This window comes from Salmo salar, chromosome ssa14 (assembly GCF_905237065.1).
Source record: "Salmo salar chromosome ssa14, Ssal_v3.1, whole genome shotgun sequence".
Lineage (NCBI taxonomy): Eukaryota > Metazoa > Chordata > Actinopteri > Salmoniformes > Salmonidae > Salmo > Salmo salar.
This window is the reverse complement of record NC_059455.1, coordinates 40,313,046-40,327,127: the sequence shown is the minus strand read 5'-3', so window position 1 is coordinate 40,327,127 and position 14,082 is coordinate 40,313,046. Positions and strand designations below refer to the sequence as shown.

The 14,082-nt window shown below is 42.2% G+C and overlaps 1 protein-coding gene across 1 annotated transcript; it reads left to right on the top strand.

Moving 5' to 3' along the window:
- Positions 1 to 12,121: 12,121 nt before the first annotated feature.
- LOC123726704 (C-C motif chemokine 20-like) lies at positions 12,122 to 13,871 on the top strand. The gene is made up of 4 exons (XM_045694376.1): positions 12,122 to 12,415; positions 12,716 to 12,827; positions 13,100 to 13,177; positions 13,329 to 13,871. Exons 1-4 carry the CDS (start codon positions 12,328 to 12,330, stop codon positions 13,363 to 13,365), a joined length of 315 nt encoding a protein of 104 aa, XP_045550332.1. The 5' UTR covers positions 12,122 to 12,327; the 3' UTR covers positions 13,366 to 13,871.
- Positions 13,872 to 14,082: the final 211 nt, after the last annotated feature.

The following is a 14,082-nucleotide window of genomic DNA, read 5'->3' as shown; positions in this document are numbered from 1 at the left end:
AACACACACTGTTGTCTCTACTATCAAAACAGTGAAATTCCAGTTCTGGAAGTTCTCATTCTGCATTTGCAACCAATTTTTTTTCTTGTGAGAATTCAATAGTTCAACACATGAACAGTGATACAAAAATGTAAATGTTTCAAATAGATTTACAGCCATAGGGCTGGGTACAGCTAGTATAAATATATTGGTCAATTTACAGCAAGAAAATACATAGTTATTTTCATATTTTCTAAACAGAATATATTTGTTAGGCCTCGTCCATTGGACAATTAAATAGGAATATCAAACATCTGAGCTATGAAAACACCATGTACTCTGCATCTCAGATAGAGATGGAAATCACAATTTACAAACATGAACCAAAACATGTACAACATGTTTAAATAAATAAATAGATTCATCAATTTATATAAAATATGACTCGTTTGTAAAAGACAAAGCACAAGTATCATATTAAAGCCTATTTAATAGATATAAAGAAGGATGTTCTCTCACAAAACGACCATTCATGTTTTAGCTGGGACCCTTGGGATTGCAAACAGAGGAAGATTTTCAAAAGTAAGAGATTAATTTAATCGCTATTTGTGATTTTGTGAAGCCTGTGCTGGTTGAACAATATGTTGATGTGGGGCGCCGTCCCCAGACAATCGCATGGTATGCTTTCACTGTAAAGCCTATTGTAAATCGGACTACGCAATTAATAATTTAAGCTTTTAAATGATATAAGATACTTGTATGTTCATGAATGTTTAATATTACGATTATTTATTTGAATTGTGCGCCCTCCAATTTCACCGGATGTTGTCGCCAGGTGTCCCGCTAGCGTGATGCCTATCCTTAAGAATTAATGGACCAGTTTCACAGACCCAGATGAATTAAGGTGTAGGTTGAACTCTGATTTATTAAACAAGAACTAAAAAAGGAATTTCATGTAACACACAAAATCCCAGATTTAGCCTAACCTTTAACCTGTCTACGCAGGAAGTCCACGGTGGCCCAGCTTGACCCCACCATCAAGCAGAGATGATAAAACATGCAGATCATTTTCACAGAAAGACGTTCCTCCTTTGTGTAATACAGTCCATTTGAAGAGCCAGTAGCAGTGACATTCATTGAGGTGTGAAGTGCTATTATTTCCAGAGATAGTTTTTATATAGTCAACTATTGCTGAAAGATCAACAGCAGTATCAAACAGAATGAACACCCTGTTGACGAACAAGACCCAGTAAATGATGATTTTCTTCACTCAGATGAAGAGAGCTCGCTGGGAAGGGAAGATCGGGGGCAGTTCATTGACCCGGTGTGATGTCGACACCAAAGACTTCAACTTCAACACAACCATAACAGACATGCAGCTAAACATGCTGGTGGAAATGCCCTCTCCCTCTCTCCCTCCGTCTCTCTCTCTCCCTCATCTCTCTGCCTCTCTCTCCTCCTTCCCCTGCCCTCTCTCTCTTTCTCTCTGACTGCTAGGGGTTTGAGGTTGGGGGGGGGGGCTGTTCATTGACCCGGTGTGATGTAGATCATGATGTGTTTTCCCACATAAATCAATATGACAGGCCGTTAGATGGGTATTAAAGCTTTTTTATTTCCACATAGATCCATTTTGGGTTCCATGTAGAACACTCTGTGGAAAGGGTCGTACATGGAGCCCAAAAGGGTTCTCCTTGAACCAGGTTCTAAATAGCTTCTAATTTGAAGGAGTTGAACTCAGAGTTGACCAAAGTTACCTCGCGACTCCTCAAACCTGATTCTCAGAACAGGGCTCTGACGGTCCCTATCCTATGTAGTGTAAGTCTCACTCTAGCCACTAGAGGGAAGCAGAACCTGTCAAATTTTTGAAAATCAAACTGTAAAGTCTGAAAGACTATGAGGTTTAAACCCAGTCAGTGGGTGGTTGTATACCTGCTACAATTCTATCCTGAACCCTTAACAACACACACACACTAATATATACACACACACACAGGCACACACAGATCAGGAAGCAGAGAGTTTAGATGAAACGTTAACTAGTCCGGTGATCTTCATCACAGCCCTTACTGAGAGATTTACAGAGCATTATCTTTAAGTTGGTGTGTGTATGTGTGTTTGTGTGTGTGTGTGTGTGTGTGTGTTTATGTGTGCCTGCGTGCCATGTCACGAAGCTGGATATTGATCCAACATCTGCCGTGAGCATTCATGCTGCACGTGGACAGCCCAGCGAGTCCAATAACCGTATTTTCATTGATACAGTAATGAAATAGCAATTAATAATATATGGTGGTCAATAAGTTATTATCAGCGTAGGTTTCTTTTGTCATGTTATAATGATAATGATGTCTTAAGTATGATTCAATGAGTTATTTTCTTCCTCTCCGCATGATGAAATCATTTCATTAAAGTAGGATTAGCCTACCCAGCAAACACGACTGCATTGGCCCTGTGTGGGAAAGGTGGGAAATGTGGGCGCAGGCCACACCAATCCCAGCACAGGCTAGCCTACACCAATCCCAACACAGGCTAGTCTGCACCAAGCCCAACAGAGTCTAGCCTACACCAAGTCCCGCAAGCTATAGTCTACACCAACCCCAGCACAGGCTAGCCTACACCAAGCCCAACACACTCTAGCCTACACCAAGCCCAACACACTCTAGCCTACACCAAGCGCAGCACACTCTAGCCTACACCAAGTCCAGCACACTCTAGCCTACACCAAGCCCAACACACTCTAGCCTACACCAAGCCCAACACACTCTAGCCTACACCAACCCCAACACACTCTAGCCTACACCAAGCCCAACACACTCTAGCCTACACCAAGCCCAACACACTCTAGCCTACACCAAGCCCAGCACAGGCTAGCCTACACCAAGCCCAACACACTCTAGCCTACACCAAGCCCAACACACTCTAGCCTACACCAAGCCCAACACACTCTAGCCTACACCAAGCCCAACACACTCTAGCCTACACCAAGCCCAACACACTCTAGCCTACACCAAGCCCAACACACTCTAGCCTACACCAAGCCCAACACACTCTAGTCTACACCAAGCCCAACACACTCTAGCCTACACCAAGCCCAACACACTCTAGCCTACACCAAGCCCAACACACTCTAGCCTACACCAAGCCCAACACACTCTAGCCTACACCAAGCCCAACACACTCTAGCCTACACCAAGCCCAACACACTCTAGCCTACACCAAGCCCAACACACTCTAGCCTACACCAAGCCCAGCACATGCTAGCCTACACCAAGCCCAACACACTCTAGCCTACACCAAGCCCAACACACTCTAGCCTACACCAAGCCCAACACACTCTAGCCTACACCAAGCCCAACACACTCTAGCCTACACCAAGCCCAACACACTCTAGCCTACACCAAGCCCAACACACTCTAGCCTACACCAAGCCCAACACACTCTAGCCTACACCAAGCCCAACACACTCTAGCCTACACCAAGCCCAACACAGTCTAGCCTACACCAAGCCCAACACACTCTAGCCTACACCAAGCCCAACACACTCTAGCCTACACCAAGCCCAACACACTCTAGCCTACACCAAGCCCAACACACTCTAGCCTACACCAAGCCCAACACACTCTAGCCTACACCAAGCCCAACACACTCTAGCCTACACCAAGCCCAACACACTCTAGCCTACACCAAGCCCAACACACTCTAGCCTACACCAAGCCCAACACACTCTAGCCTACACCAAGCCCAGCACACGCTAGCCTACACCAAGCCCAACACACTCTAGCCTACACCAAGCCCAACACACTCTAGCCTACACCAAGCCCAACACACTCTAGCCTACACCAAGCCCAACACACTCTAGCCTACACCAAGCCCAACACACTCTAGCCTACACCAAGCCCAACACACTCTAGCCTACACCAAGCCCAACACACTCTAGCCTACACCAAGCCCAACACACTCTAGCCTACACCAAGCCCAACACAGTCTAGCCTACACCAAGCCCAACACACTCTAGCCTACACCAAGCCCAACACACTCTAGCCTACACCAAGCCCAACACACTCTAGCCTACACCAAGCCCAACACACTCTAGCCTACACCAAGCCCAACACACTCTAGCTTACACCAAGCCCAACACACTCTAGCCTACACCAAGCCCAACACACTCTAGCCTACACCAAGCCCAACACACTCTAGCCTACACCAAGCCCAACACACTCTAGCCTACACCAAGCCCAACACACTCTAGCCTACACCAAGCCCAGCACAGGCTAGCCTACACCAAGCCCAACACACTCTAGCCTACACCAAGCCCAACACACTCTAGCCTACACCAAGCCCAACACACTCTAGCCTACACCAAGCCCAACACACTCTAGCCTACACCAAGCCCAACACACTCTAGCCTACACCAAGCAGTGGTCGTCAGTGCGTTTATGATGAGGGAGGACAATTATTTTTTGATGAGGATGGCCTTACTTCTATTACAGCGTGTTGGATGACAGTCATTCATATTCCATTCACCCAGTTCAATGTAACATGGATAGGTTTATGCTACTTCTTGAAACTCAAGTTTCTCTATAGCCACCATGAGGTTGTTACAACCTAGATTATGAATGAAAGTTTACAACACAGGTCGAGAGAAACATTTGGTGACCACAATGAACATGAATATGCCAAACGACAACCAAGGGAGGTGTCACAATGGATGAGCCAAGGTGACAGACAGTGACACATTCAATAGCGCCTTGCACACTCTGGCCTGCATCTAGCTGATCTAATCAAGTCAAATCATATCACATTTTATTAGTCACGTGTGCCGAATACAACAGGTGTAAACCTTACAGTGAAATGCTTATTTACAAGCCCATAACCAACAATGCAGTTTAAGAAATAGGAATAAGAATAAGAAATAAAAGTAACTAGTAGTTAAAGAGCAGCAGTAAAATAACAATAGCAAGACTATATACAGGGGTACCGTTAGAGTCAATGTGCGGGGGCACCGGTGTCGAGGTAATTGAGGTAATATGTACATGTAGGTAGAGTTATTAAAGTGACTATGCATAGATTATAACATAGAGTACCAGCAGTGTAACAGGGGGTAAATGCCTCTTGGACCTAGACTTGGCGCTCCGGTACCAGGGATGGAGACCTTTTGGTGTTCTGTGCAGCATTTTGTGTTCTGTGCATTCTTGTGCATACCTATTTTCAGAGGACCTGCACAACACAAACATCACAGATATTAAGACATACGTTAAGACAAGACAACAAGTAAAACTAGGTGGGAAACTCAAGAAAGTAGCTTAAGTATGACATAGCGTGCGTACGGCCCAGTACATCACTGGGGCCAAGCTTCCTGCCATCCAGGACCTCTACACCAGGCGGTGTCAGAGGAAGGCCCTAAAAATGTTCAAAGACCCCAGCCACCCCAGTCATAGACTGTTCTCTCTACTACCACATGGCAAGCAGTACCGGAGTGCAGAGTCTAGGACCAAAAGGCTTCTCAACAGCTTTTACCCCCAAGCCATAAGACTCCTGAACAAGTAATCAAATGGCTACCCGGACTTTTTGCATTGTCTGTCCCCTCCCCCAACCCCTCGTTTACGCTGCTGCTACTCTCTGTTTATCATATATGCATAGTCACTTTAACCATATCTACATGTACATACTACCTCAATTAGCCCGACTAACCGGTGTCTGTATATAGCCTCATTACGGTTATAGCCTCTCTACTGTAAATAGCCTCACTACTGTTATAGCCTCTCTACTGTATATAGCCTTGCTACTGTTATAGCCTCTCTACTGTATATAGCCTCACTACTGTTATAGCCTCTCTACTGTATATAGCCTCGTTACTGTTATAGCCTCACTACTGTTATAGCCTCTCTACTGTTACAGCCTCACTACTCTTATAGCCTCTCTACTGTATACAGACTCTCTACTGTTATAGCCTCGCTACTGTATACAGCCTCTCTACTGTATATAGCCTTGCTACTGTAATAGCCTCTCTACTGTATTAGCCTCTCTACTGTTATAGGCTCACTACTGTTATAGCCTCTCTACTGTATATAGCCTCTCTACTGTTATAGCCTCACTACTGTTATAGCCTCTCTACTGTTGTAGCCTCACTACTGTATATATCCTCTCTACTGTTATAGTCTCACTACTGTTATAGCCTCTCTACTGTATACAGCCTCTCTACTGTTATAGCCTCTCTACTGTATATATCCTCTCTACTGTATATAGCCTCTCTACTGTTATAGCCTCTCTACTGTATATAGCCTCACTACTTTTATAGCCTCACTACTGTATATATCCTCTCTACTGTATATAGCCTCTCTACTGTTATAGCCTCTCTACTGTATATAGCCTCTCTACTGTTATAGCCTCTCTACTGTATATAGCCTCTCTACTGTTGTAGCCTCACTACTGTATATATCCTCTCTACTGTATATAGCCTCTCTACTGTTATAGCCTCTCTACTGTATATAGCCTCACTACTTTTATAGCCTCACTACTGTATATATCCTCTCTACTGTTATAGCCTCTCTACTGTTATAGCCTCTCTACTGAATATAGCCTTGCTACTGTTATAGCCTCTCTACTGTATTAGCCTCAGTACTGTTATAGCCTCGCTACTGTATTAGCCTCACTACTGTTATAGCCTCTCTACTGTCTATAGCCTTGCTACTGTTATAGCCTCTCTACTGTATATAGCCTCGTTACTGTTATAGCCTCACTACTGTTATAGCCTCTCTACTGTTATAGCCTCACTACTGTTATAACCTCTCTACTGTTATAGCCTCACTACTGTTATAGCCTCTCTACTGTTGTAGCCTCACTACTGTATATATCCTCTCTACTGTTATAGTCTCACTACTGTTATAGCCTCTCTACTGTATACAGTCTCTCTACTGTTATAGCCTCTCTACTGTATATAGCCTCACTACTGTTATAGCCTCACTACTGTATATATCCTCTCTACTGTTATAGCCTCTCTACTGTTATAGCCTCTCTACTGTATATAGTCTCACTACTGTTATAGCCTCTCTACTGTATATAGCCTCTCTACTGTATATAGCCTCGCTACTGTTATAGCTTCGCTACTGTTATAGCCTCACTACTGTTATAGCCTCTCTACTGCTATAGCCTCACTACTGTTATAGCCTCTCTACGGTTGTAGACTCACTACTGTATATATCCTCTCTACTGTTATAGTCTCACTACTGTTATAGCCTTTCTGCTGTATACAGCCTCTCTACTGTTATAGCCTCTCTACTGTATATAGCCTCACTACTGTTATATTCTCACTACTGTATATATCCTCTCTACTGTTATAGCCTCTCTACTGTATATAGCCTCGCTACTGTTATAGCTTCGCTACATTTATAGTCTCACTACTGTTATAGCCTCTCTACTGTTATAGCCTCACTACTGTTATAGCCTCCCTACATGTATAGCCTCGCTACTGTTACAGCCTCGCTAATGTTATAGCCTCGCTACTGTTTTAGCCTCTCTACTGTATATAGCCTCACTACTGTTATAGCCTCACTACTGTTATAGTCTCACTACTGTTATAGCCTCGCTACTGTTATAGCCTCGCTACTGTTATAGCCTCGCTACTGTTATAGCCTTTCTGCTGTATACAGCCTCTCTACTGTTATAGCCTCGCTACTGTTATAGTCTCACTACTGTTATAGCCTTTCTGCTGTATACAGCCTCTCTACTGTTATAGCCTCGCTACTGTTATAGCCTCGCTACTGTTATTATTCACTATCTTTTACTGTTGTTTTTATTTCTTTACTTATCTATTGTTCACCTAATACCTATTTTCTACTTAACAATTGCACTGTTGGTCAGGGCTTGTAAGTAAGCATTTCACTGTAAGGTCTACACCTGTTGTATTCGGTGCACGTGACAAATAAACTTTGATTTGATTTGCTTTGACACTGATGGTAGCGAACAGCACATTAGATGACAGATCCTGTCCTATTTACTAGTTTCACCCAGAGTCATCAGTGCCAACAACAGCAGGAGCAGAGTAGAGAGAGTCACAGCAAGCTTTGCCATCTTGTCAGGTTCAGAGGTCTAGACAGGCAGTGAAGTTCAACAGATACCTGGAACTCTCTCCTCAGAATGAGATACCAAGATGATCTGATCCAATGATCTGGAATTCTAGTTTAAATACTTTCTCAGTTGGAAATATGAAGCCCTTTTCTGGACCGCAGACCCAGCGTGTGAGGAACAAGGTGGAAACTTCAGTCTCAACATGTATTTGGGTCAGGGAAGTTTGACACATAGGTCACATTGTTGGTACCTTGGTAAACTCCCTTCCACTGTGGTCCCGGATTAAGAATTTACGTCAAATATACAATGATGCATGTCAGCAAAATTCTAAGGGAGATGTTATCATTGTATAATAGAGGATTACATAACGTTGGGATTGTGTGACGATGTGATGTAATGTACAAGTAGCCTTAAAAAGAAGTTTGATTGTTCAATTCAAACACATTTAGTCCGTTGTGATTAGAAGGCCTACTGTATGTAGGAGTTATAGTGAATGTTCCTGAGGGGCCTAGTTACAGTTTGGACTTAAATCAGCTTGACTGTCTAGCAATGATCAACAACCAACTTAACAGAGGCTGAAGAATATTTTAAGGAATAATGGACAAATATTCTAAAATCCAGGTGTGCAAAGCTCTTCGGGACCCAGAAAGACTCACCGCTGTAATAGCTGCCAAAAGTGATTCAAATCAAGTCCAAATCAAAATGTATTGTTCACATACACATGGTTAGCAGATGTTATTGCGAGTATAGTGAAATGCTTGTGCTTCTTGTCCCGACAGTGCAGCAATATCTAACAAGTAATATCTAACAATTCCACAACAAATACCTAAAACACACAAATCTAAGTATGGAATGGAATAATAATATATAAATATATAGATGTGTAATGTCAGAGCGGCATAGGCTAAGATTCAATAGATAGTATAGAATACAGTGTATACCTATGAGATGAGTAATGCAAGATATGTAAACATTATTAAAGTGGAATTATTAAAGTGACTAGTGTTACATTTATTAAAAAGGCCAATGATTTCAAGTCTGTATGTATTGACTCAGTGGGTTAAATAGAGTGCCTTCAGAAAGTATTCATACCTCTTGACTTATTCCACATTTTGTTATGTTACAGCCTGATTTCAAAATAGATGAAATAGATTGTTTTCTCACCCATCTACATACAATACCTCATAATGAAAAAGTGAAAACATGTTTTTAGAACTGTTTGCAATTTTCCTGAAAATGAGATACAGAAATATCTCATTTACATAAGTATTCACACCCCTGAGTCAATACATGTTAGAATTACATTTGGCAGTGATTACAGCTGTGACTCTTTCTGGGTAAATTTATAAGAGCTTTGCACACATGGATTGTACAATATTCTTCAAGCTCTCTCACATTAGTTGTTGATCATTGATAGACAGCCATTTTCAAGTCTTGCCATAGATTTTGAATCTGATTGAAGTCAAAATTGTAACAAGGCCACTCAGGAACATTCAATGTCGTCTTGGTAAACATCTCCAGTATATATTTGGCCTTGTGTTTTAAGTTATTGTCCTGCTGGAAGATGAATTTGTCTCCCAGTGTCTGTTGGAAAGCAGACTGAACCAGGTTCTCTTATAACGCTTCGTATTCAAGACATAAAGTACATTTCTTTGAAGCATCTTTTGCAGTTTTACTTTAGTACCTTGTTGCAAACTGGATGCATATTTTGGAAAATTTTTATTCTGTACAGACTTCCTTCTTTTCATTCTGTCATTCAGGTTATGTCACACCTGCTCCCGCTCCCCCTCTCTGGTGCTCGAGGGCGCCAGGCGGCCCATCACTACGCACACCTGTCACCATGGTTACACGCATCAGCACTTATTGGGACTCACCTTGTCAAAGGAATTATTCTATCCCAATGATAATAATTAACAATCAATAATCCTTGACTAATTCCCAAGGTTTGTAAGACAATGGGTTAATAATTAGGCAAGGACTCATCCTTCTGCAAAAGGTTCGTACGGTTTATTCAGAGAACGTTCTGCCCAACATTAACAAAGAAGTTCATTTTATCCTCTCTCTCTGCTTACGCACACACCTCCACACAAACAGTAGGTGAACAGTATCCCTCCCAGGACTTCCCACCACTGTTAATCACTATCCAGGACTGCCTGTTCCTTTCCCCCGAGATTAGGAGAACCTTGAAGGCTACTCCCGGTATCTCACACACACGTCTACAGCTCCCTTAGGTCCACTAAACACACACACACACACACACACACATTTCTCTCCCTCTCCAGTCTCTACTAGACTTTATGGGACTAACATTGAGTACATACATTTTTCATTATCCATGCTACATAACTACTAATTATTAATGGCTTATTGATTAATTTACCTTTATTAGATAATTCTCTTATCACACCTGGACTCTATTACCTTTTTGATTGTCTCCCCTATATCTGTCACTTCCTCAGTTTCTTCCCCGTGTCAGCATTGATGTCAGTTTGTTCCCCTTGTCCAGACACTGTCCTTGTTTTGTTTCATGTTCGTTATTTATTAATCCCCCCCGTACTTGCTTCTCATCTCCCATCGTCTGTCCTCACAGGTTAGTATTGTGGAGTAACTACAATGTAGATTAATCCTCAGTTTTCTCCTTTCACGGCCATTATTCAACTCTGTAACTTTTTTAAGGTCACTATTGGCCTCATGGTGAAATCCCTGAGAGGTTTCCGTCGTCTCCGGAAACTGAGTTAGGAAGGACGCTTTACAAAAATAACAAAACGACCAACAGTTCCGTCAGGTACAACAACTAAACAGAAAATAACCACCCACAAAACCCAAAGGAAAACAGGCTGCCTAAGTATGGCTTCCAATCAGAGACAACGAAAGACACCTGCCTCTGATTGGAAACCATACTCGGCCGAACATGGAAAACGAAACATAGAAAAAGAAAACTAGAACAAATTCCTCTAGAAACAAAAAACCCCAAAACACACATCAACCCCCCTGCCACGCCCTGACCATTCTACTATGGCAAATGACCCTTTTCACTGGTCAAGACGTGACAGATTATTTATTTAGTTGTCACAGAAACACTTTTCCCCATTTGAGTTTAGGGCATCAACACATTCTGTGTTCCTCTGACCTAGAAAATAACCATATTATCAAGACAAGCTACACCTAACAGCCCACGTCCATGCACATCAGTGCACGAGGTCTAAGTCTCACACACACACACACACACACACACACACACACACACACACACACACACACACACACACACACACACACACACACACACACACACACACACACACACACACACGACTATTAGATTGATCCGATATGAGATTGAATTCCTCTTGTATTTCTCTGCTGTGTGTATTTACATACCAAACAAAGTCACACCTGAAAGTTCCCCTTCTATGTCGCCATTTGAAATTCCCCTGCTCAACAGGTTAGGGGAGTGTTCCTCTAGTATAGAATGTTGACCATCAGTCAGAGCTGTAGAATTAGGAATTACAACTCAGAGCCCTGGGGTCATTATGTCATCATAGTTGTCATACGTCTAGTAAGAAAAGTAGCACTAGACACCTGATTCCACTAATCATTGGGAGTGTTCCTCTGCCCAGGCGTTGATGATGCATGCTCGATCTTACAATGCCTGGATAGGTATTTTACGTATGAGCTAACCACATGTTCTAATAGCAATCTGGTGCTCGACAGCACAGTCGATGACGTGCCACACAAACATTGGTTGATGCATGCAATGTCTGAGCAGGGTTTTGATGATAAGGTAATTAGTGGAATCAGGTGTGTAGCACTAGGGGCAAAACTAAACCCTTTGGGTCCCCAGCACCAGGATGAAGAAATACTGAGATATAATATAAAACACAAAATCACTTAACATAATCAAAAAATGTATTCCTTAACCCAGGAGACTTCAACAAAGGTACAAGCATTTAGGTAAACATATATTGTTGTGCATTTCAATCAGCTCAGAATAAATGCTGTATATAAATAAACATGTAAAAGTTGTTCAAACAGTCTCCCTCTTGTTCTGTTCAAGAATCTTGTTTCCCTTTTTTGCTCATTGGGGAAAGTGATGGGGAAATTCTGCCGTGGAACTTTGGTTTTAAGGCGTGGGTAGGAAAGCCCATTTCACTCTCTACCTGCACCAGGAATATATATATAGCTCTGGTGATGAGTAGGACCTCACACAGCCACTGAAGCTCTCTTTCTGAAGACAAGACAGCAGCTCATCACATCACTAACTACAGCACCACAGAAGAAGAGATGGCCCAGATCAGAGCCCCTGTAATTGTGCTGCTCGTGCTCCTGGCTGTGGGGCTGTTCACTTCTGAGACTTCTGCAGCTAAAAGAGGTCAATATTGGATGTGAAAGTTTTGTCTTAGTCTGTCTGTCTGTCTGTCTGTCTGTCTGTCTGTCTGTCTGTCTGTCTGTCTGTCTGTCTGTCTGTCTGTCTGTCTGTCTGTCTGTCTGTCTGTCTGTCTGTCTGTCTGTCTGTCTGTCTGTCTGTCTGTCTGTCTGTCTGTCTGTCTGTCTGCCTGCCTGCCTGCCTGCCTGCCTGCCTGCCTGCCTCTGTCTCCTTCTCTCCTTGCTTTTTAGAAAATGTTTTTTAATTCCTATACATGATAACATTTCTTGTCTTTTTGCTCAATAGGTTTTCCTACAGGCTGTTGTACACGTTACTCCCAGGGTAGGATAGACATTGGTCTCATCCGTGGCTTTTCCGTACAGAGAGTGACTGACGAGTGCAACATTGATGCTATCATGTGAGTGACTTTGGAAGGTCTAACAGTAGAACTGTGCTTAATAGGTCTGAGACAAATTGCAAGTAAAATGAAAAGATGAATTGTAGTACATGTATTATTTCATCAATTTAAGTATATCATTAAGTATAAAATAATTGTATAACAGAAGTAATACAATTTGATAGCTTGATATTATTTGTATTGATTTATTTGCAATGTGATATTATAGAGATGTTAGCCTGTAAAGCACTGATGATTGACTGATGTTGTCTCTTCAACATGTTCTCTTCCAGTTTCCACACTGTCAGAGGGAGATTCCCTTGTGTGGATCCCACCAAGGGCTGGGTTATGAAAGCTGTTCACATGCTGAGGTAAGAATTCATTCATATTTATTCAGGAAAAAATGATTTGGTTCCATGGAATTGAATTATACTGACAGTGTGTGTAGGGTTTATCATAAGGATATTAGGTAAAACGATGGTTGTAAGAAATGGATGACATAACTTTATTTCTTCTCTACAGGGAGAGAGCGGAAGGATTGAACAAGAAAAGGTCATAGGAATAGTACTCATCACAAGGCTACACGGGACGAAGAGTTCATGTTGCTACCTTCATTAACGGAGGAGAATGCAAACATGCTGGAACCCTGCTATCTCTAAGTTTATCCAACTACCTGAATTTTATCAGACATTTTTCTGTACTGAAAAGTATAATAAATGAAGAATATAAGCAACCTGGAGCACCTGGACACAGCCCTTAGCCGTGGTATATTGGCCACATATGACAAACCACCGAGGAGCCTTATTGCTATTATAAACTGGTTACTAACATAATTAGAGCAGTAAAAATATTATTTATTGTCATACCGATAGTATACGGTCTGACATACCACAGCTGTCAGCCAATCAGCATTCAGGGCTGGAACCACCCAGTTTATTATGTTATATAACCTATTTCTATATGAAATAATCTCTGTGTTGGCAGAGTTTAATGGTATGATCTTGTTGTATGAGCATCAGAAATCGCACGTTTTAACCCTTTTATTCATAAAGGTCTTGTGTATGATCAGATCATTGATCACATCTGTTACATTTAACAGTTACTGTTCATTTTATATCTATAATAAATAATTTATATTTTACTAAGAATTCTCACTTCTTTTGTGTATTCATCTTGTTCGGTATGAGTGGGGCTCCTGAGTACCGCAGCGGTCTAAGACACTGCATCACTCTACCCCATGAGAGGTCACCAATGGGTAGATGTAGTAACTGTAGAG

Excerpts from the sequence above, each read along its gene's own strand:
- LOC123726704 (XM_045694376.1), top strand. The coding sequence starts at position 12,328 with ATGGCCCAGATCAGAGCCCCTGTAATTGTGCTGCTCGTGCTCCTGGCT. Across the intron at positions 12,416-12,715 it reads GACTTCTGCAGCTAAAAGAG|GTTTTCCTACAGGCTGTTGT; the intron begins GTCAATATTGGA and ends TTTGCTCAATAG. Across the intron at positions 13,178-13,328 it reads AAAGCTGTTCACATGCTGAG|GGAGAGAGCGGAAGGATTGA; the intron begins GTAAGAATTCAT and ends TCTTCTCTACAG.